This window comes from Stenella coeruleoalba (genome assembly GCF_951394435.1).
Source record: "Stenella coeruleoalba genome assembly, chromosome: 11".
In the NCBI taxonomy this organism is placed as follows: Eukaryota; Metazoa; Chordata; class Mammalia; order Artiodactyla; family Delphinidae; genus Stenella; species Stenella coeruleoalba.
The window spans coordinates 38,763,815-38,786,639 of NC_137157.1; the positions used below are offsets into that span (position 1 = coordinate 38,763,815).

The window sequence follows — 22,825 nt, forward strand, 5'->3', positions numbered from 1 at the left end:
TTTAATTTTACAGGTTTTTGATTGGTCAGGGAGCACATGTAGGTGCTGTCAACAGTGAAGGAGACACACCTTTAGATATTGCTGAGGAGGAGGCAATGGAAGAGCTACTTCAAAATGAAGTTAATCGGCAAGGTAATGTAACCAACCTAGATGTAAAATATGTTTAAAACTGTTGTGTAAAGAACATGATACTTGACTTTTTCAATAAATGATTGTTGACATTGAAGGGCAATCTTAATTTGAGTGGAAAGAAAATCAGTTTACTTAACAGTATGTGAAGTTAGGTTCTACTTGAAAAAATATATGATTCTTAACTCTACGTCTTTTTAATGTTTTTAAAGTTGAAAGAAGTATCATGAGTGGTAGGGTAAGGCATAAAATTATCTGTCAATAAAAGCTTTGGAGAGAAGTAAAACAGGCAAAGGGGATAAGGAAGTGTACGGGGTGAATGAGACACATTGCAAACTTAAAGAGTGATCAAGAAGTTGTCACTGATAAGGTGGTATTTAAGCTAAGGTCTTACTGGGGTGATGGAATGAATCATGTAGGTCTGGGGAAGGAACATTGCAAACAGAGGAACCAATGAATTCAAGGATGGGAGGGTGCCTGGTGTTTTCAGAGAAGCAGCGAGTGTGACCAGTATGACTGAAGCAGGCAGAACAAGGAAGAGGCTGGAAGGAGATGAGGTCAGAGAAGTAGCAGTGGACCATATCACATAGGGCCTTGTGGTCTGTTGGAAGGATTTTAGCTTTTAACCTGAGTGAAACAGTGAGCTAGTGGAGGGATTGAGATAGAGGAGTGACGTGATCTGACTTGCTTTAGAAAGGATCTCTGGGGCTATTGTGTTGAGAATAGATTATAGGAAGGTAAGGGCAGAAGTAGGAGAATGGCAAGGGCAGGAGCAGGGTGGTAGTAGACAAAGTGATGAGAAAAGATTGGATTTTAGATATATTTTGAAGGTTTGGCCAAGAAGATTATTGAGTGATTAAAACTACAGTGTGTAAGAAAGAAGAAGGCAGGGAAGATTCTAAGATTTTTGGTTTGAGCCACTAGATGGGTGAAGTTTTTATGAGAGGTGTGAATGTTGTGGGAAAAGTAAGTTTTGTAGGGAGAGTTCAGGGGTTCATTTTTCAGACATGTTAAGTTTGTTTTGCCTATTAGGTATCCAAGCAGTTGAATATGTCAACAGAGAGAGGTACAAGCTGGAGATAAATTTGGGAGATGTCAATTTATAGATGAGGAACGATTGCTTATGGGTAGAATTTCTTTCAGGAGTGATGAGTGTTCTAAAACTGTTTGTGATAGTGGTTGCACAGCTCTGCGAATTTACTAAAACCACTGAATTGTATACTTTAAATAATATGTGAATTATATCTCAATAAATATAAAGCTGTATTATACTGCAATTCCTCTTCTGGGCATATAACCAAAGAATTAAAAGGAAGGTTTCAAAGAGATTTTTGTACACCCATGTTTATAGCATTATTCACAATAACTAAAAGATGGAAGAAAACCAAGTGTTCATCAATGGATGAATGAATAAACAAAATGTAGTATATACTTAGAGAAAATGCTGCTCAGCATTAAGAAGGAAATTCTGACATATGCTACAGCCTGGATGAACCTTGAGAACATTATGCTATGTGAAGTAAGCCGGTCACAAAAAGGCAAATACTGTATAATTCCACTTACCATGAGGTACCTCAAGTACTCAAAATCATAGAGAAAGTGGAATGATGGTTGTCAGGAGCTAGGAGGAAGTGGGAATGGGGACTTGTTTAATTAGCATAGCATTTCAGTTTTGCAAAATGATAAGAGTTCTAGACATTGATTGAGCAACAGTGTAAATGTACTTAACGCTACTGAACTGTCTACTTAAAATGGTTATTAAGATAATAAATTTTGTTATGCATATTTTACTACAACTTAAAAAAACTAATATATATATAATATATATATAATATACAACTTTAAAAACATATATATATATATATATATATATATATATATACACACACACACACACACATATATATAAATTACTGTGTGATTTCCACTATATTATGTCTAGGCAGTGATTAAATGGGTATTATCAGAAGAGAACTGTGTTTTCCTAAGGTATGGGATATTGGTTCAGAAGGTTGACTCCAGCTGAAATGTGGTTCATCAGGAAATAAAAGCAGAGAAATAGAAGCTAAGTCAGTTCCTTGAAAAGAGATTTTTATTCCTTGGGATTAGGAAAATTCATAATGACTACCTGGTTGTTAAAAAAAAAAATCTTAGGCACTGAAACTGAAGAAATATTTAAATGCCTAAATAGAGTTGAGGCATTGTAACAAGTGGCTGAAGGTACCTGGAGCTCAGGAGAAACAAGGCACACATTAGGAAACTAGTCGTAACTGGAACTTGGATAGATACACGGAAGAGCTTTTAACAGCTGTGTCCTAAGCAAGCAATTTTGGAGTAATAGGATCTTCAAGACTTGAAGAAGCTGGAAGAATGGGTATAAAGCATCAACCTGGATGAAGAGTCCCTTATCTGTCCAGCTTGCCCTGGTGAGTGCCCAGATAGATAGCAACAATATTGTTTAATAGTAGTTAGCAATTATTATGAACTGGGAAAGGGATAGATATGTACTGAAAACTTCTTGTCTTTAGTTTCCTTCTATATATAAAGGAAACTGTTAGCAAGGCTGATTTTAGTTGTAATGATTCATTCAGTTTTGATTAAGGTGCCAGCATATGTTCTGAGTGCTGGGTATTTTTTTTTTAAGAGACACACTTTGTTCTTAAGGATTTCACGGTGTATAGAAGTGACAAGTATATAAACAGAGCCCCACAATGCAGTGTGCTATGTGCTAAAATATAGGTAGGAACAGAATGATGTGGGAGAACAGAAAAGCCTATGAGTAACTGTTTGCAGTAGTCCGGAAGGGTTTGAGAGATGACATTTGAGAGGGAATTTACTTGGCAAAGAAGGGGGGTAGTGGACAAAAAAGGCATGTGAGACAGGGGTATCAGCATGTGCAAAGAAAAGGAATTGGAGACATAGCATACGTGGAGAATTCATTAGAATTGGAATGGAGTAAAAAGTCAGGATGGAATTAGTATGAGGTTGAGGCTCGAGAAGATTAGGCTGGAGCCAGATGGTGGACATCTCTTTTGTAGGCATTAGACAGATGCAACAGAGATCCCCAAGCAGGAAATTAACCTGATTGGATTTGGTTTTTAGTAATAAAGCAGCTGATGGTAATCTGGAGGATGCATTAGAGTGGGGGATACATGGTGGCATGCCTTTCTTGAAGAAGATTCTTCACTTAATCCAGGTGAAAGATGAAAAGGGGCAAAATGGTTACACTTAAGATGGAAAAGAGCAAAGAGCCAGGACTGTTTTCAGAAAATATTAAGGTAAAATTAAAACAGCTTGGTGGAGAATTGAATGTGGAGATGAAGGAAGAATTGAAGCAAGCTAATTTGCCTCCTGAAGTTTCCAGTTTAAGAAGTGATGACTGGATAAATTCACTCGGGAAAATGTGGGACAAAGCAGGAACGGATTTAGAGAGTGTATGAGTTTGTTTTGGGATATATTGAGTTTGGTTGCTAAAGCACATCTAGATGACAGTGTTCAGTGCACTGTTGGAATTTAGGAAATGTCAGGATGGAAAATGTAAATCTGGGAAAATAATAGGTGAGGGGAAATTCTAGAAAATAGTATATAGTATGACCCTGAAACTGAAAAGTAAAGAGCTGATACTAAAAATAATAACTAACTCTTATTAAATACCGATTGTTTGCCAGGCATTGAGCAAAAGGCTTTACATGCATTATTTCATTTCATTCTCACAGCAATTCTAAGAGGTTAATACTACTGTCACCCCATTTTACAGATGAGAAGCTGAGGCACAGTGATTTGCCCAAGGTCATACATGTAGGAAGTCGTGCTGTATGTAGTTCAGTCCCAAACAGTGTAGCAGATACCTTGAGCCCACACTCTTCATCACTGTACCATACTACATTTTATTAGGAATATCTCTTAGAAAATATTTCATGATATTCATTTTATTCATATAATGGGAATACATGAATTTATATAGCATAACTTTATTCCAAAGAAACAAAAGATAGAGGCATCTCTAATAGAGTTTAACATTTATAAAAAGAGCACCCTAAATATATCTCTCGTAATGACAAGATTTCTCAAATTATTTATCCTGATATGAAAGTTATTATTTAATATTTTAAAGTTCTTTAATCACTCTTTTGGCTCTTATTTCTTATTCTAATATATTTGATTAACAACTAGTCATGCTTGAGTAGATTGCCTTTGAAAGTAGTAATGATTGAATAGTAGATGAAAGTATTTCTGGTTTATGTTTTAATGCAATTTTCTTTATTTAGTGTGGGACACAAGTCAATTTTTGCATTTCTTAGCTAACAAAATTCCAATTTGATTTTATTTTTTCTTACCTATGAGAATTGGCTACATTTCAAGCTAACATTTACTGTTGTTGGGTTTTTTTTTTGGTTTTTTTTTGTTTTTTTTTGTGGTACGCGGGCCTCTCACCGCTGTGGCCTCTCCCGTTGAGGAGCACAGGCTCCGGACGCGCAGGCCCAGCGGCCATGGCTCACGGGCCCAGCCGCTCCGCGGCACGTGGGATCCTCTCGGACCGGGGCACGAACCCATGTCCCCTGCATCGGCAGGCGGACTCTCTACCACTGCGCCACCAGGGAGGCCCTACTGTTTTTTATAGCAGTGACAGATGTTAAATAGTCTAATCACTTTATTATATCACACCCAATTTAGTTCAATATACATTGTTTTCGTTGTTTAAAAACCTTGCAATTATAGGTGGATTAAGGACCAGTTAAATTCATTATAAGATCTTCTTCCTATTAGACCACAGTGCAGTTAAAGAGAAGCAGAATCATAGACTTTTAGAACTGATCATGATAATTAACACCTTAGTGCTTATTCCTCATCTAAACACTTCACAGATAATATTAATTAATTTAATCCTCACACATTGTGGATAGGTATATACTTTCATTACTCCTATCTTACAAATAAAAGAACTGAATATTAGTGTAGATTGTGTCTTGCCCAAGATAATAGAGCTAGTAAGTGGCAAATCAGGGATTGAAACCCAGCAGCCTAGGTTCAGGTCTGTGTTCTTAACCCATTATACTAATATTCAAAGAAGTTATGGCTTTCTCAAAGGTTGCTAGCCTAGTTAAAGCACTGGAATTAGAAAACAGGTATTGTAATACATAGTCCAGTGGGGTTTAAACAAAAATTAATGGTCTATTGCTCTAATCAGTGGTATTTTTGAAAGATTTTAAGAACAAGAGTGTTTTTTTTTCTAACTGGATTTTCTTAAGCATAAGAAATTTCTCTTCACATGTACTTTAATTTTAAACTTGAGTTGTATTTATATATAATTCATATAAAGGCACAATTTGGTGGCAGCAGAGGGTAACTGCTTTGTAATTAGGTGAAGATAGCATGAAATTAGATAAATCCAGAAGAAGTAGCTGGTTTTTTTTGTTTTTTGTTTTTTTTTTTTTGAAGTAGCTGTTTTTTTATTTCAAGTCCAGAGGAAATTTAGAATAATAAAAGACAATAAAAGTCAGACTATTTAAGATGATAAAGAGAAAAGGGATAACGATAATAAAGATGTTCATGTATTAAAAGACATGGTAAAAAAAACTAAGCATAAGAAAATAAAATAAATCAGTCTGAGAAAGGTCATTTAGTAGAAAGATTATTCTTAATGTATTAACAATTACAGCTTTATAATTTCTTTTATGAATAACATTAGAAGGCATTTTAAATAAGATGGGCTGATTATCTTTTGAAAGGAAATTTATATATGTATAAAATCACATTATTATAGAAATGGTGATACTTTGTAATTAAAGATTATAATAGGTTTTGTCCGTTACATATATAGTGTATATAATTGTTTTTATAAAGTCTATTTGGAAAACTTTTTTGCAAGTTTCTTTCAAATGTAGTAATGAGGGACTTCCCTGGTGATCCAGTGGTTAAGAATCCGCCTTGCAACACAGGGGACGTGGGTTCAATCTCTGGTCACGGAACCAAGATTCCACGTGCCATGGGGCAGCTAAGCCTGCATGCTGCAACTACTAAGCCCATGCGCTCTAGAGCCCATGCACCACAGCTACTGAGCCTGTGCGCCGCAACTACTGAGCCCGCATGCCACTACTAAGACCTGACACAGCCAAATAAATAAATAAGTAAATATTTAGGAAAAAAAAGAAAAATTCAAGAGAATAGTTGGTTCTAGCACCAAGAGCAAACATTTGGGGGAAAAAAATGAGATCTCTAGTTTGAAGATGACTACCTGCACTTCTGTAATCTCGGGATTTTAAAAATGTTTTTCAGTCATGGCCTACTTTTTTGAGATTGAGCTTCAATTGAACAGTTTAGTTGTATGTTGAATAAATGGTAATTTACTAAGCAAGCAAGGTAAGGATACATTCCAGATAGAGGATACTAGCTTGCACAGCAGCACAGGCACATGATGTACTTGATCTATGTGAAGATCTATATGGTTAGAACACTGGGTGATGATAGAGGAGAAAGACTAGAGATTAAAAATGCATTGAGACCAAATCATAAAAGGCTCTGTCTGCTACACTAAAGAGCTTGAGCTTTGTCTTGTAGGAGGTGAGCAGTCATTGACAGATTTTTATAGAAAAGAGAGATGATTGTATTTTGCTACAGAAAAACCAGTCTGGCGATGATGTGAGGAATGACTCAGAAGGAACTGAGGAGAATGAATTAAGGGCCAGCTGTAGTCGTCAAAGTGTGAGAGACATAAGACGAACTAAAATAGTGATTAGGGGCCATTAAGAAGACATTTTAGGAATGGCAACTCAGAATCTGCTGACTAATTGGATGGAGGCTGTGGATAAGGCAAAGGGAGGGATTAAGGGTGACTTCCGGGTTTCTGGGTAAGTATTGGAACCTAATATAGGAAATATCAGACAGACAGCAAGCAGATTGGCTAGGGAAAATTGAGATAAGATTTTAGCATTGAGTTTGAGGTGACTGTGTTATATCATTTTATTATGTATTATATTACATCCCTAGTTTTGACCTCTTCTCTGTTCTCCAGACTCAGATATCCAGCTAACTCCAATTAGATGTCTGTTAGTGCATTTCAAACTTCACATTTCCGAAATTGAAAATTTAATTTTTCTAGTTGCTCAGGCTAAAAACCTTTGATTCATCCTTGACTTCTCTTTTTCTCCTACATCCAAACTAACAGCAAATTCTGTTGGTTTGCCTTGAAGAATGCAGAATCTAACCTCTTTACTACCTTCACTGCTACCACCCTGGTTCAAGTTACCATCATCTCTTGCCTGAATTATTGTTATAGCCTCCCAGTTTCTACCTGTTTTTACTCGTAACTTTTCAGCTTAAGTGATCCTCTTAAATTGAGTGGGATGTTGTCACCCTGCCCCCCGCTCATTGTCCTCACTACTCTATAGACACCCTGCCTTTTCCTAATCAGAAGAACATTCCAAGCAGGCTTCTACCTCAGTGCTTAATACAGACAGTCCCTGACTTATAGTGGTTCAGTTTAACGATTTTTCAACTTTATGATGGTTTGAAAGCAATGCACATTCAGTAAAAACCATACTTCAGATTTTGAGTTTCGATCTTTTCCCAGGCTAGTGATATGCAGCACATATTCCCTAGTGACGCTGGTCAACAGCAGCAAGCTGCAACTTCTGGTCAGCCACGTAATCATGAGGGTAAACAACCAAACTGATACACTTAAACAACCATTCTATACCTATGTGACCATTCTGTTTTTCACTTTCAATACAGTGTTCAGTAAATTACATGAGATATTCAGCGCTTAATAATTTATTTATAAAACAGGCTTTGTGTTAGATGATTTTTCCCAACTGTACGCTAATGTAAGTATTCTGAGCGTGTCTAAGGTAGGCTACATTAAGCTATGACAGGATAGGTATATCATATGCAATTTTGACTTAGGATATTTTCAACTTTTGTTGTAACCCTATTGTAAGTCAAGGAAGATCTGTAGTACTTCCCTCTGTCTGGAATATTCTCTAAGATTATGGTATGACTGTCACTTTATTTCTTGCTGTAATGTCACCTTATCAAAGAGACTGTTCTTTACCAACCTATATAAAATAACAACTCTTTCTCATTACCTTCTATACCTTTACTCTGCTTTTTTTTTCCTTCACAGATGTATCATCTGCCATGTAATAGGTTCACTTCTAAACCCCTAACACCTAATAAAGTACCTGACATATAGTAGAGACTCAGTACATATTGACTGATTGATTGATGAATGAGTGAATGAAAAATTCCAGCCAGCCAATTGGATACATGGATATGAATTATAGAAGAGATCTTAGCTGAGGAGTTGTGTGTATGTGTAATTATTTTTTACTCATGTATTTATGTATTCATCGTTCATTCAGTAAACATTTACTGATCCCTTTTACTTTGTATCAGGTATCCATCCATATGGTGGGGATACAAGATAAAAAAGCAGTATATTTACCTTTTTTAATAAGCTCGTTGTCTTCTGGAGTATAAATGCATCATGGTATGTGCTATTTATTAAATAACCAGCATTTGAAGCCATAAGATAACATGAGATCACTGAGGAATTTCAGGATTATCATTTCTATTTTAATTTTTTTCTCAGGATGTTGAGCGCTTTGAAGGTCGTGTCCCTTTTTGAATTCTCCCCACTCTTATCATCTCAACCTAGCGTAGCGCTTAATGCTTTTAAATGAATAAACATCTATATAACTTACTAAAATTATAAAACTGATACTGATGGTATGAACAGTGTACTATGTTGGAAAAAGAAAGGGGTGTTGGTAGAAAAATAATCTGATTTAAGGTCTATTCAATTTTAGATGAGGACAGGACCTCCAAGTTGAAGTGTTCAATAAACATTTGTACCTACTAGGCTAGAGTACAGATAACTGGTCAAAGCAGTGGATAAAAATTTGAGACTTAAATACATATGATTGTTTAAAACAACAAACTTTTTTTTTAGACCAAAGGATGGGGAATACCTTGGGGAGTATTCAAATCTTCAAAAACAAAAGGAATAAGCAGAAAAGGTAAAAAGAAAGCCAAAATAATACTGTAGGGCAAAAATTAAATAGTCAATAGAGAATGCTAATAAAATATCTACAGTATTCCTACATTTCTTTATTTAACCAGCTTGTTCTAAGCAGCCCATTTTTCAAAAATATAATTTCACTTTTAATTTTCAATTAAACTTGGAATGTTTTGGATAATTTTATTTCCAAACAAAAACATTTACTATAGAGAAAAAAATGAAAAAAAATATTTTATTTTATCAGGGGTTGATATAGAAGCAGCTCGAAAAGAAGAAGAACGAATAATGCTTAGAGATGCAAGACAATGGCTAAATAGTGGCCATATAAATGATGTCCGGCATGCAAAATCTGGAGGTACAGCACTTCATGTTGCAGCCGCTAAAGGCTATACAGAAGTTTTAAAGTAAGTATTGCTTCTCACAGTTGTTTTTCTGCTTGATTTGTTTTCTTTATTTCACTTTTCCTTTTTTTAAGATACCTGCTAACATTATTTTGAAACAGCTTTTGTAAGTTATTTAATGTCTGTCTATAGGGAGAAAGAGAAAACTACCTTGAATGTTATTGCTTTATTTCTAAAGTTCTTTCTTTCACTCTCAAATTTTGAGTATTCTACTGTTCTTCCATTGCAATTTTCCAATAAGTGAAATTTAAGTGTCAGACAACCATTATATGTTACCTTCTGGCCTAGTAAATTATTAGAGTCACTTTGAGATTCCCAGATAGGTTAGCTCTGGATACAGAGACTAAGAACAATGTTGTGTATAAACATATTATCAAATTCTGAGAGCTTGATTCCTACTGATTGTTTATTTACATGTAACTTATCTGATTTTGTTTTAGATTTTCACTACATGAACACTGGAATCCAGAGTGCTGTTAGCATAATATTAAATATTAAACCATAAGCAACTTAGACGATATAGAGTTATATACTGATCAACAAATATCTTTGGGGCAAAGCTCCTTTATGTCACAATAAATTTGTGTTTTGGTTTTTACTTATGCAGTGCAAAGGTGTTGGCAACTGTATGGAAAAAACAATTCAGTGCATAACTTTTGTTATATCTATGTGAAGGCTAATAAGACTGGCCCTCAGCAAAATCTACTGCACCCTCTATTTTACCTTTGTTCCACTTTGGTTTCTTATATCAATCCCTTCTCCTTATTCCCTCTCCTCAGTAAAAACAGTGAAGAAGTTTAAGTGGGTCAGTTATTCCGGGTTTCCTCCTATTTCAATCCCTACTCACTTCAGTAATTTAAGCCTTCTCCTAGAATAGTACAGTTAACTTTTTTTTAAATTAATTTATTTATTTACTTTTGGCTGTGTTGGGTCTTCGTTGCTGCACACGGGCTTTCTCTAGTTGCGGTGAGCAGGGGCTACTCTTCGTTGCAGTGCGCGGGCTTCTCACTGCAGTGGCTTCTCTTGTTGCGGAGCACTGGCTTTAGGCATGTGGGCTTCAGTAGTTGTGGCACGCGGGCTGTAGAGCACAGGCTCAGTAGTTGTGGTGCACGGGCTTAGTTGCTCTGCAGCATGTGGGATCTTCCCGGACCAAGGCTCGAACCCGTGTCCCCTGCGTTGGCAGGCGGATTCTTAACCACTGCGCCACCAGGGAAGCCGCTACAGTTAAGTTGTAATTAGTTTCCTTGTCCCATCTGTTTCTCTCTAATCCAAAATTTTTCAGACTTTCAAACCCCATCAGAGTGGGTCATGAAATGAACTTAGTGAGCTGTGAACAGCATTTAAAAAGAAAAAAATCGAAAATATCAAAGAGTATTGCATATGGTAAAGGTATTTTGTTTCTTAAAATTCTTGTTTCTATAAACATATATATGAGTACTGGATTGCACTGTAAAATAGATTTCTAGACTGCTTCCAAGTGGTCTTTGTAATTCAGTTGTCCAGGCTCTTAAAATCCTTCATTAAGATTCTCAGCAGGAATTGGGATGAATTTTAAACTCCTCAGCTTAGCACATAAGACCATTAGTCATCTGGCCATTGGTTCCTCTTTCAAGCTAAGCTGCTACCATTGCTCCTCAGGCATGCATGATTCCAGCTGTATATATCTACTTGAAGTTCTTTCATGATGCCTTAATGCCTACTCTTGTTTCTATCTAGATACCTTCATTCACCATCTCTTCAACTTGGAAGCAGATTCCTTTCTATCCTTTGACTCAGTTCAAGGCTCTTAAGCCCATGAAAAAGAAATGCTCAACTTCATTCATAATAAGTGCAGATAAAGCTACAGTGAATTATCATTTTTCATCTATCATATTGGCAAAGATCAAAATGTTTGGCACACTGTTGGCAAATTTGGGGAAGGGCACTCTCTTACATTATTGGTGGAAGTATAAATGACTATTGAGCAAATTTTATCAAAGTAACAGTTATTCTTTGGCTTAGCAGCACTACCTCTAGGAATTGTTTTTTTTTTTAATTTATTTATTTATTTTATTTTTGGCTGCATTGGTTCTTTGTTGCTGTGCACGGGCTTTCTCTAGTTGCAGCGAGCAGGAGCTACTCTTCTGTGCGGTGCACGGGCTTCTCACTGCTGTGGCTTCTCTTGTTTCAGAGCAGGGGCTGTAGAGCGCAAGCTTCAGTAGTTGTGGTGCACAGGCTTAGTTGCTCTGCAGCATGTGGGATCTTCCTGGACCAGGGCTTGAACCCATGTCCCCTGCGTTGGCAGGCATATTCTTAACCACTGTGCCACCAGGGAAATCCCTAGGAATTTTTTTTACAGATATTCTCACTCACATAGGAAATAAGGTATGTGCTAGCAGCATTGTTTGTAATTGGAGTAGGAGAATGGTTGAATAGATCATGATACATCCTTTCACTAGAATACTCTATAGTGATTAAAACACTACTTATAGATATGGAAAGAGCACTAGGATATGTTAAGAACTATGCATCATTTGTGTTTATGTTTTAAAACTTTAAGTTGTATTTATTTATATATGCATAAAATCTCTCTGTAAGGATCTAATCAAAAGTAGTAGTATGATTATCTCTGGGGCAGGGAAACTGGTTGGCTAAAGGTCAGCAGTGGGAAAGTGACTTTGCTATCTAGCCATTTATTCTTTTTTAGTTTTGAAATTTGTGAATATTTTACTTAGGAAAGAAAATATTAAATCAAAAATAAATAGAAGAGATCCATTTCAAATGTAACTGTGTCCCCACTTACCCCCTCCCCCCAAACACACACAACCCCTTTCAGTTGATTTTTATGCTTTTCAGTTCTGTACTCCTATTGCAGCTTCATCATAGAACCTGTCTGTGAGGGTTGATTGTTGTTTTACTTAACTTTTGTCCTCCATTAGAAGTTCCTTGAGCATAATAAATACTGTCTTATTTTTTTGAGTATCCTTGCATGGCCTGGCATATAGAGAGCCTTATGTTTGGGGGGCAGGGTGTGTGTGTCTACCTTTCTCTCCGCACAGACTCTCAAGTACTTAGAATTTTGTATTGCTCAGGATATTTAACATTATTATAGTTCATATTTCTTATTGGGGGTATATTTTTATTATCTTCCATTATTATTTCTGTCTCTATTAATAAAGTATCTGATAATATTTATGTTAGTTGCCATATTTTTTTAACTTAAATCTTCTGACTTATATCTATTAGCGTGTTTTTTAGATCACTGGCTCTTAAATGTTGATCTGCAGGCAGGAGACAGGCAGTGATGTGAGATCATATGCAGAACTTATTAAAAGTAATAAGTTGACAGGGCCCATCTCCCAAGATACTGATTAATTCAGTGGAACTGGGATGGAGCTGGGAAAACTTTTTTTTGTTTTTTTAATAGCAAGTTTTTCAGATGGTTCTGCTATGGAGCCATAATTAAAAACATCTGCTTTAGATATTGTTAGGAAATAGGGGATCAGTTCTTGAAACATAAATTAATGGTTATATATTAGCTATCACTACCACCTCCTGTAGGTAAAAAGAAGCCCTTCTCAAGGTCAGCATCTTGGAAGGTAAGGTTAAGGTTAACCAGATTTGAGTTATAAAGTATTTAGTGTTCGCCTTTGTGTGTGGCGCTGTGCTGTGTGCAATTTATAGACCCATTCTTTGCTCTCTGTGAGCTTAATTTCTAAATAAAACGAAGGTTGATGTCAATATACAGTTATAAGGGCATACTAACATTTATGCAACTCTTTCCATTGTATTAAAATGTATTCCTGTTTTCTAGCTTTGTTGATTAGAATATCTGCTTTCTACTGCTACAGAAAAGTAGACTCGACCCCTCGGAATATTTGTTTTGCTTTGTTTTGTTTCTAACAGTCATTTTCCTATGAAAATTTCCAGTGGTAGATCATAAAGGTTCATGAAGGCTTTCACAAACCAGTTCCTTAACCACAAGGCAACAATGACACTACAAATAACTTTGTTTGATCCCAGTATATTTTTAGAACATGTTCAGCTTGAGATGATATATCATATGGACACTTGAAGACATTTCCTACAATAAATCAGTTTAACATACAAATTGATCCAATAGTTTTGAAAAATTATAGACTCTCCTGCAAAATTTTCAGTTAGAAACATATTAACAAGAATTAATCAGTGTCATACCAAACCATAAGACTCATAGTCATTAGGAATTAATTAAAACTGAATTCATTATTATGGCAGTAACTCAAGATCCTCTATGCCAGTGTTTTCTGCGAATTCTTTTGTCCTAGTTAATTTGTTGAGGGGAGGAGGGATTCTGAACTATGAAAAGAAATATATTGCAAATTTTTGTTAACTTGCGTCGTGTATAGCTGTTAATTATATCCAATCATTTCTAGATTTTAATGATGATGTAATTCACTGTAATTTGTTTAGACTTTTAATACAGGCGGGCTATGATGTTAATATTAAAGATTATGATGGCTGGACACCTCTTCATGCTGCAGCTCATTGGGGTAAAGAAGAAGCATGTCGAATTTTAGTGGACAGTCTGTGTGATATGGAGATGGTCAACAAAGTGGTAGGCCTTTCAAATGTACTTTAAATATTTCAACTTCTAGAAATATAGTTTTAGTCTAAAAAATGTTATGAGAATATAAATTATTTAATTCTATTAAGGTTTATTAACTGTGTAAAACATTTTGTAAATCATTTATTCATTTTTATTATTAAGTCTTTTCCAGCTACTTATGAGGTGATTTGGCCTTGTTCGACAAAGAAGTATTACTCTTTCTGTAATAGTATTACCATATGTGTCGAGTAGATTTGGGTGCTTCCATTGATATTATATTCTTAGAAATTCACAAATTAAGAAATTTTGCAAGCATATAAGGTAGAATATATTCTAAATAATGAACTTTCTGGCATTCTGGAGACTTGTACCAGTAGGGTTATTATAAGGACTAAGCTGGCAGCAGGAAAAATCCGTACTATTTTGGGTCAACAGCTCTTTGAAATTTTCTTTTCCACTATGAATAAAAATAGATTGACAGATGTTCACCTGGACTACTTTTTGAAACTAAGTCATACCTGTGGCTGGCTGAACTTTTAAGTAGTTTAGAAATATATATGTTTATTTTATTACTCTACTAAGAATTTATAATTAATTTTTATGGCGGTAAAGTAGAAATAAGATCTCAAAAAGTTAAACTTGGAGTTACCACATGACCCAGTAATTCCACTCATAACTATATACCCAAGAAAATTAAAACAGATGTCCACACAAAAACTTATACACAAATGTTCATAGCAGTATTATTCATTGTGTACCAGAAGGCAAGAGCAGATGTCCATCATCTGGTGAAGAGATTACCAAAAGGTGGTAGATCATGCAATGGAATATTATTCAGCAATAAAAAAGAATGAAGTAGATACATGCTACAATATGGATGAACCTTGAAAACAGTTTGCAAAGTGAAAGAAGCCAGTCACAAAGGACCATATATTGTATGATTCCATTTATATGAAATGTCTGGAATAGGCAAGTCTATAGTGACAGAAAGTATATTAGTGGTTGCCTCAGACAGGGGGAGGGGGAGTGGGGAGGGGATTGCTAATGGGTATGTCATTTCTTTTGGGGGTGATGAAAATGTTCTAAAATTGATTGTGGCAATGGTTGTAAAACTCTGTGAATATACTAAAACCATTGAATTGCATACTTTAAAATGGGTGACTTGTATGTGAATTATAGATCAATAAAGCTGTTACCAAAAAAAGTAAGCGGAGATATATCAGCTGCTTATCTCTCACAGGGATTTCTCATACATCTCCTTCAAGTCATATGTACCATGTTTTATACCTGCCATTAAAAATGTTATCTAACTTCTTTCTGTATAATCATACAGAATCACCGAAGGCATTTTATAATTTATTGATTTTTTAATTATCACCAACCCTCTTGTTTCCTGCGTAGGGCCAGACAGCCTTTGATGTAGCAGATGAAGACATTTTAGGATATTTAGAAGAGTTGCAAAAGAAACAAAATCTGGTATGTATGATGATTGTCTAGAAATTGTCTCTATTAGTGAATTCTCTTAATAACTTTGAATCTTAGACAGCTGAAAAAGTATTCTTGTGATGTTTTATACTGTTTGATTTTAAGTTATTCCTAGCGATCAAATTAAATGACAGTGAATGAGAATAAAGGAGTAGTGGTGGGGTTTTTTTTAGCCTTTTGTGTTGCTTATCCCCATTTCTCTAGCATCCCTTTCCCAAAATGAATACTTCTATAATGTGTATGTTCTCAATAATAGTATCTTTTTCATACTAATTTCATAAGAAAGTTTGCTTAGAGGGTGGAGACTATAAAATCTCAGATTTCTAAAATAGCATACGCTAGATAAGCAAGGAGTTACATAACTAGGAAGCAGATGTTTAAGTAAAATATTATTAGACATCCTAAATGGTTAATGGTCCCTGGTTTTTCAGTAAACTAAAGTTGGAGGGATCTTAAAAAAAAAAATCCAACTTAGTCCTTTGTGGAGTGGTTTGTTGTTGTTGTTGTTTTGGCTGCACCACACAGCAGATCTTAGTTCCCCAACCAGGGATCGAACCCATGTCCCCTGCAAGGGATGTGCAGAGTCTTAACCACTGGACTGTCAGGGAAGTCCCCTCTGTGGAGCTTTTAAATTGTCTAGTTCTTTTTATTCTTTATCCAAGCCCTTTTCTTTTTAGGTAAAACAAATCTTTTATTTGTTTTGTCTGTTTTGTTTTCATTTCGTGTTTGGGAAGCTACTTTGTTATTATTTTAAATTCTGTATTTTGCTCATTAATGTTATTTTAATAGTATTCTTATTTTCCTTTGCATAACTTTTATAAAGCTCCATAGTGAAAAACGGGAGAAGAAGTCTCCACTGATTGAATCAACAGCCAATATGGACAATAATCAATCACAGAAAACCTTTAAAAAGTAAGTAAAATATTAAAGTAGGTTTTGTTATTGTTTTAAATGAGTTGTCATGATAGCCACAAGTATGATTATTAGATTTTGTGGTTCTGGGAAAAATTAATTTTCACCTTTTGTGTTTATAATTATTTCAAGGCTTTTTTCCTTTCACAGCAAAGAGACATTGATTATTGAGCCTGAGAAAAATGCATCCCGTATTGAATCTCTGGAACAAGAAAAGGTTGATGATGAAGAAGAAGGAAAAAAAGATGAATCTAGTTGCTCTAGTGAAGAAGATGAGGAAGATGACTCAGAATCAGAAGCTGAAACAGGTAAAATTTGAAGGATAAAGGGATTTTCAGTGAATTTTGATGAAGTGTAAAGTAAGATGAGGTCAGGCTTTAATTTTGAAACTTTTCAGACTGACATGCTACTTGTTAGGATACCTCCCAAGCCAGTAAATTGCCTTTCAGGGAGTGTTAGAAATTTAAGTATAGCTGTGATTTTATTGTTCTCTGCTTACCTGGAGGCAGGTAATTGATCACCTCTGCATTTTACTGACCTATATTTTTAGGTTTGAAGAAGGTGAAGAGGCTTCTAAGATTCTCTTTGGATGGTGCACATAGGGTTAGATGGGTTCCCAGCAGCTCAAGAATGCTCCTGCTGCTTTCTGAGACCTGAAAGTACAGGAAGCTGGCTCCAACAGCATCCCAAATATTTCCTCAGTAATACTAAAGTTTTAGAAAGCTGGGGCAGAGTCAAGATTTTTTCCTGTAGAGGTGTGGGGAAATTTACTTTGTTTTGAGAAATTTTAAAGATGCAGAAAAGTATAATATAATAAACATTCATATTCCAACTACCAAAACTTAACAGCTGTTGACATTTAGCTGTATTTGCTTATAATTTTTCTTTTAATAAAATTAAAACATTACCATTGTCTTCTTTAACCACCAACCCTAATCTACTTCTCTTTCCTTTCTTTCCCAAATCACTATCATGAGTTTTTTTCTGAATCTTCTAGTCTATTTTTATACTCTTATCTTACATTCAGAAGTAATATATAGTAATTATAAGGTTGTTTTGTGTTTTTATTATTCCCTAGGAGTTGTTATGCAACTTGCATTTTTTATTTGAAAGTTGTATTTTTTAGGTTTGTTTGTATCTATCTGTGTCTTTATGTATGTAACTTATCCTTTTAGTTGCTGTATAGTATTCATTAAATACATTAATTTCCCTTTTGATAAAAATTTACCTTATTCCCAATGTTGTGTTATAAATAATGCTGCAGCAATCATTTTATAATTGCCTCCCTGTGTATATGTGCAAGAGGTTCTCTAATAGATACACTTAAACATTGGATTATTGAATCATATTTTCACTCTTCATAGATGCTGCCAAATTGCTTTACTATTTACATTCTTTCCCTTTTTATAACAATTAACAATTTATGTTCTTTCCCTTTTTATTATCAAGGATAGGTTTTCTGCTTTTTTTTCCCTCTGGCTCACATGTTTTTATAGATTTTGTTTACTGAATTGCTTTTATTCTGTATTGGCTAATCACTCAGACTTCTGAAGAGGGACTTCCCTGGTGGTCCAGTGGTTGGGACTTTGCCTCCCACTGCAGGGGGTGCGGGTTCAATCCATGGTTGGGGAGCTAGGATCTCACATGCCTCACAGCCAAAAAAAACCCAAAACATAAAACAGAAGCGATATTGTAACAAATGCAATGAAGACTTTAAAAATGGTCCACATCAAAAAAATCTTAAGAAAAACAAAACCAAAAAAAAAACCTTCTGAGAGCATAAGATTCCAGGATTGCTATCTTTGAGTTGTATAACCTGGCATTTTGGCATTTTAACGTATTTATCAGAAAAGGTATTTCATTTTCATTAAGGTTTTTATCAATGAAAAAACTGTCATCATTATCAGGACCAGTTTGGTGATCATTAGTAAACACAAATGGAGCCCTAGAATTTCTTGGACTCCCATATTTCCTCTAGACACAACGGCAACAGTTTTGAATCAGGTTTTTTACTCACTCAATAAGATATTTTCTCTAAGAAAATGTGAGAAGCTAAAGTTTACTAAATAAACATGTCAAGGAACGTACTGATAATTCTATTTCCCATTAAAAACAAGATATTGCTAAATGGGCACAGGCTAGCTTTGTTGCCAGTGATGTGTTATGGATTCCTTTATTTTCTTGAAGCTTGCTAATCCTACAAGTAAATTATTTTTTGGAAATACACAAAGAGTTTTTGAAATTTATAAATGACTAGATTCTAGTCACTTAGGGATTTAATGTTTTATTTATTGCTGTGACATTGCTGATCAGGTGAGTCAGCATATCTTTTGCCTCACCTGTAAATATATAGGTAAAATAAATAGGTAAAATTGGCAGTAGAATATAGGTAATATAGGTAAATAGTAATATACCTAAATATAGGTATAGGTAAAATTGGCAGTAGAACAACAGGTAGTCATTGAATATTATAATTTATTTGTATAACATGCTAATTAAAATATTTCTAACTATAAAAACAAATTATATGAGAATCAGCATGTACAGTGTTCAAGAACATGGACTGATTCATGCATGTAACTGTAGATGTGGGTAAGTTATTTAATCTCTGATTTCTCTGTAAAATCAGGGTAATAATACCTGCTTTACATGGATACTATATAACAATCAATTGCTTTGTAATGAATGTTAATTTTCATGTAATAATTGTATAAAATTAAAGTCTACTAATTTAAATAAGATTAATGTACATGCTTACCTAATAACATTCAGTTAAATTTGTTCAGTTCATTTGAAAGATGAAATGATATCATTGAAATTTAAATTGACTTAGATACTTTTGCAAGTATTTAAAGTTATTTTTATGTAGTTAATCTCCTGTCTGTGAGACATGCCTTGGCCCCCAGTCTCTAGTAAAATATATCATTACAAATTAAACTATATGCACATGTGCACACGAAAGCCAGGACCAGTACCCAGATCTCCTAGCTCATGTAGTAGAATTCAAGAACTGGAAGTCCAGATATCTCACAGAGATTCCTGAGATTCTTCTACCTATTTTTTCTTAATTGGTCCCTTCTATAGAGTTCACTGTTCAGTATTAGGCACCAGGGAGCTATTTAAAACAAAAAAAGACTTCAGATTTAGGCCAGTCTTGCCACTAACTAGCAAGCCTCCTGACCTTTGGTTGAAATTTCCTTGCTTGTAGAATGAGAAGTATTGGACTAGGCTATCTGGATAGTTCTTTAAACTCTTCTATAAGTATGAATAGAATTAATTACCATCAAATAGTATTGTATTAATTTCCCAATTTGGACTTTAAGCATACCAATCTCTTCTCAGTGCGCTAACTTTAAATGTTCCTCTGAAGCATTGTACTTGATAATTTTGTTCTTCCTGTTGCTAGTAGCCAGTTGTGCCAGGAAAATTTAACTATCTCAAGAATTAATCCATGTAAATGCTGTGTGGTTCCTTCTCTCTCACTCTTTTAGTATCAACAAGGCTTTATCATACTTTATTTGGCAAGCTTGAGAAAGCAGCCATTTCCCTGTAGAGGTATAGCTTAATCTGACAATTTCTAAACTGTTTCTTTTTTCTTTTTCTAAGGTTATTTCCTTGGGAAACTTTTATGTTCAATCACTATTTTGCTGAATTTTCTTTCATAAAATATTTTCCAAACCATTTTTTAATCAGTTTCTTATAAATCAGATTGAAAATAGGAACTCAACCAAAAGTTTAATTTCCTTCCAAATGATATATAAATTTTTCAGAGGTAGTTGAAGGAATGAGAATAGGGAAGCATAGTTTTGCTTTTAGGTTTTTTCTTTTTTTTCTCTAGGACATGAAGTTTTTATTCTTCATTGAAATCAAATGGATAGAAAGGGCTTCAGTAACACTGATAATGTTTACTTAAGTTAGATGGTGGACACCTGAGGTTTGTTTAATTATTATTCTTAAACCAAACATAAATGTTTGTATACGTGCATATACATTCTTTGATGTATAGATTTCAATAATATAAAAAAAATTTTAAACCTGGAGAAAATAGGGGGAGAAGGAGAAAATAAAATGAAAAAAACACATGTTGAGCTTTAGTTTATTACTTATTTCTCCTACTAGACTGTAAGCTTTATGCAGTTAAGATATTTTGTCTTTTCATTGACTGATATATATCCCCAGTGCCTAGGACAGTACTTGAGGTATCAGACACTTAATAAATATTTGTTGAATTACTCTCTCCGGTTGGATGGATTGTTTTCCAGGAGGATGGTCTAATTAGAGTATACATGATTTGTACTTAACTGTGCTGAATAGGCTTAGCTTCTGTTGAATGAAAAGAGGGATTTAACAACACGAAAAACGTTTATTAGACTGAGTTTCGCTCATTCAGTTTATTTGGAAAGCTGTGGTTATAGTGATTTTTAAATATGCCAGTTTGGCCTTGTCTTTTGATACAGTTTAAGATTATGCTTTTCACCCTATTAACATCTTACAGATGTTTTCTTAGACACAAATAGGACTTAATGAATCATTGCAAATTCAGAATTATTAGTGGGAAGTTTGTATTTGCCCTAAAGATAAGGATTTGTTAATATTGTCTACTTACTCAAAATGGTAATTTATGGTGGAAGATTCTTTGCAAAACTGACCTAAAGAAGGGAGAGAGGTAATATAATGAAAATGAGTATCTCATAGGGCTTTAAAAGCAGTATACTTCTTCACAAAAGTATAGAAAGATACCTGTCCTATCCCATTTTGAAACTAAAGGAATATTTTAAAACTGGATAAAATGACTTTTGACCATTTGAAAAGTGAACTTTTCTAGCCCGTTTATAAATTACAGTTAATTTAACGGTTTAAATTTATATGTGACTTTTGCTAAAGGCCAGTTTATGTGTTCAAATACAGTCTTTGAATTTTTGCTATCATCATATTGATTTTTTTCTAATATTTCAAAAATCTTTTTCTAAGTGATCAATTACTAGTTGGAAATTGTCTTGATACATTGTGAGAAGAGATTTAACCTAATTTAGCTGATATTGTGCCCATTTAACTCTAGACTTTTGGGGGGTGAGAAGGAATGCTCTTTGTGACATTTAAGCATACTGTTTGACAGGAATATAAGTCATTATCGACAAAGAGCACTTTTAGATTTCCTAGAATAAAGAAGAGCTATAAGTTTTAGATAAGCAATGTAAGTTGTTTATTCATTGGAAAACTGCATAGCTCTTGCATTTTTTGAAGTTACGTTGTATTCGTGTATTCAAGTTTTAAATATTAATTTAAAACTTAAAAAAATTTTCCATAGTGTTAAAAGTACACAAGTCAGATAGTCATATTTTATTTGTGCTTTTTATTCTTAAAAGTCTGGTTGTGTGTCGTGTTCTTATTTAAGTCTCATACCTATTGAGACATTTCTAGAAACTCCTTGAAAATGACACTTGTTAAAAGGTATAATAGTGGGAAAAGACTGAGTTAACAAAACCTTAAGCAAAAATACAGTGTAAAATGCTGTTTTCAATACCATTGAAACTGAATTCATCTAGAATCATGACTCTTAGTGTTCTTTTTTTTCCTTTTCCTTTCCCTAAAGATAAGACAAAATCCATGGCTTCTGTAACTAATGCCAATACTTCTAGTACTCAAGCAGCTCCTGTAGCTGTTACAACACCTACTGTGTCATCTGGTCAGGCAACACCTACATCACCTATTAAAAAGGTAAGCCAAAATTGTGTTTGTTAAAAATAAATGTATTCTGTGTAAGTACCATTTGAGCTAAAGCATTAAGACAGTTCTAAATTTATTTAAGGTTTTAGAATAAGAATGTATTTTTCTTTATTTCCTCTGAATCTATTATGTTCTTTTTCTCAAGTACTTTTTGCAGTTGATCATTAACAAAAATATCAGGTTGGCCAAAAAGTTTGTTCGGTTTTCACCAAGAACTTTATTGAGCAACATATTCATTAACCAAACGAACTTTTTGGCCAACCCAGTAAATAGCAGAAAGATAAAATTTTTCATATGAAAAACTACTGATCATGGTAGTTTTTTATTTTCATTGAACTTTTGAGAAGCATGGGGTTTGTATCCTTCATTTCTGTTGAGTAAAGGTGCATTTTGGTAATTTCACATGTGTATAAGTTAAGCACGAAAAATACTACCACAAGTTACTGAGAGAACTGGAATCTAGATTTTCTAATTCATTTACAAAGCACCAGGTATGTCAGAACAGACCAGAGGTCAACTGCTGACCCCACCTCTTGTTAGTTGTTGTGACCTTGAGCAAGTGACTATCTTCCTTATCTGTTCCTC

At 34.5% G+C, this 22,825-nt stretch overlaps 1 protein-coding gene across 8 annotated transcripts in view; it reads left to right on the forward strand.

Annotated features, from left to right (window-relative positions):
- PPP1R12A (protein phosphatase 1 regulatory subunit 12A) overlaps nt 1–22,825 on the forward strand; it is a 150,685-nt gene that overhangs the window by 77,346 nt on the left and 50,514 nt on the right. For all 8 annotated transcript variants that reach the window (XM_079936684.1, XM_079936686.1, XM_079936685.1 and 5 more), the window contains 7 exons: nt 14–132; nt 9,393–9,552; nt 13,981–14,125; nt 15,518–15,592; nt 16,425–16,513; nt 16,664–16,821; nt 22,107–22,231. In XM_079936684.1, the coding sequence (XP_079792810.1) occupies nt 14–132; nt 9,393–9,552; nt 13,981–14,125; nt 15,518–15,592; nt 16,425–16,513; nt 16,664–16,821; nt 22,107–22,231 (871 nt within the window). The remainder of the gene's footprint in view (nt 1–13; nt 133–9,392; nt 9,553–13,980; nt 14,126–15,517; nt 15,593–16,424; nt 16,514–16,663; nt 16,822–22,106; nt 22,232–22,825) is intronic.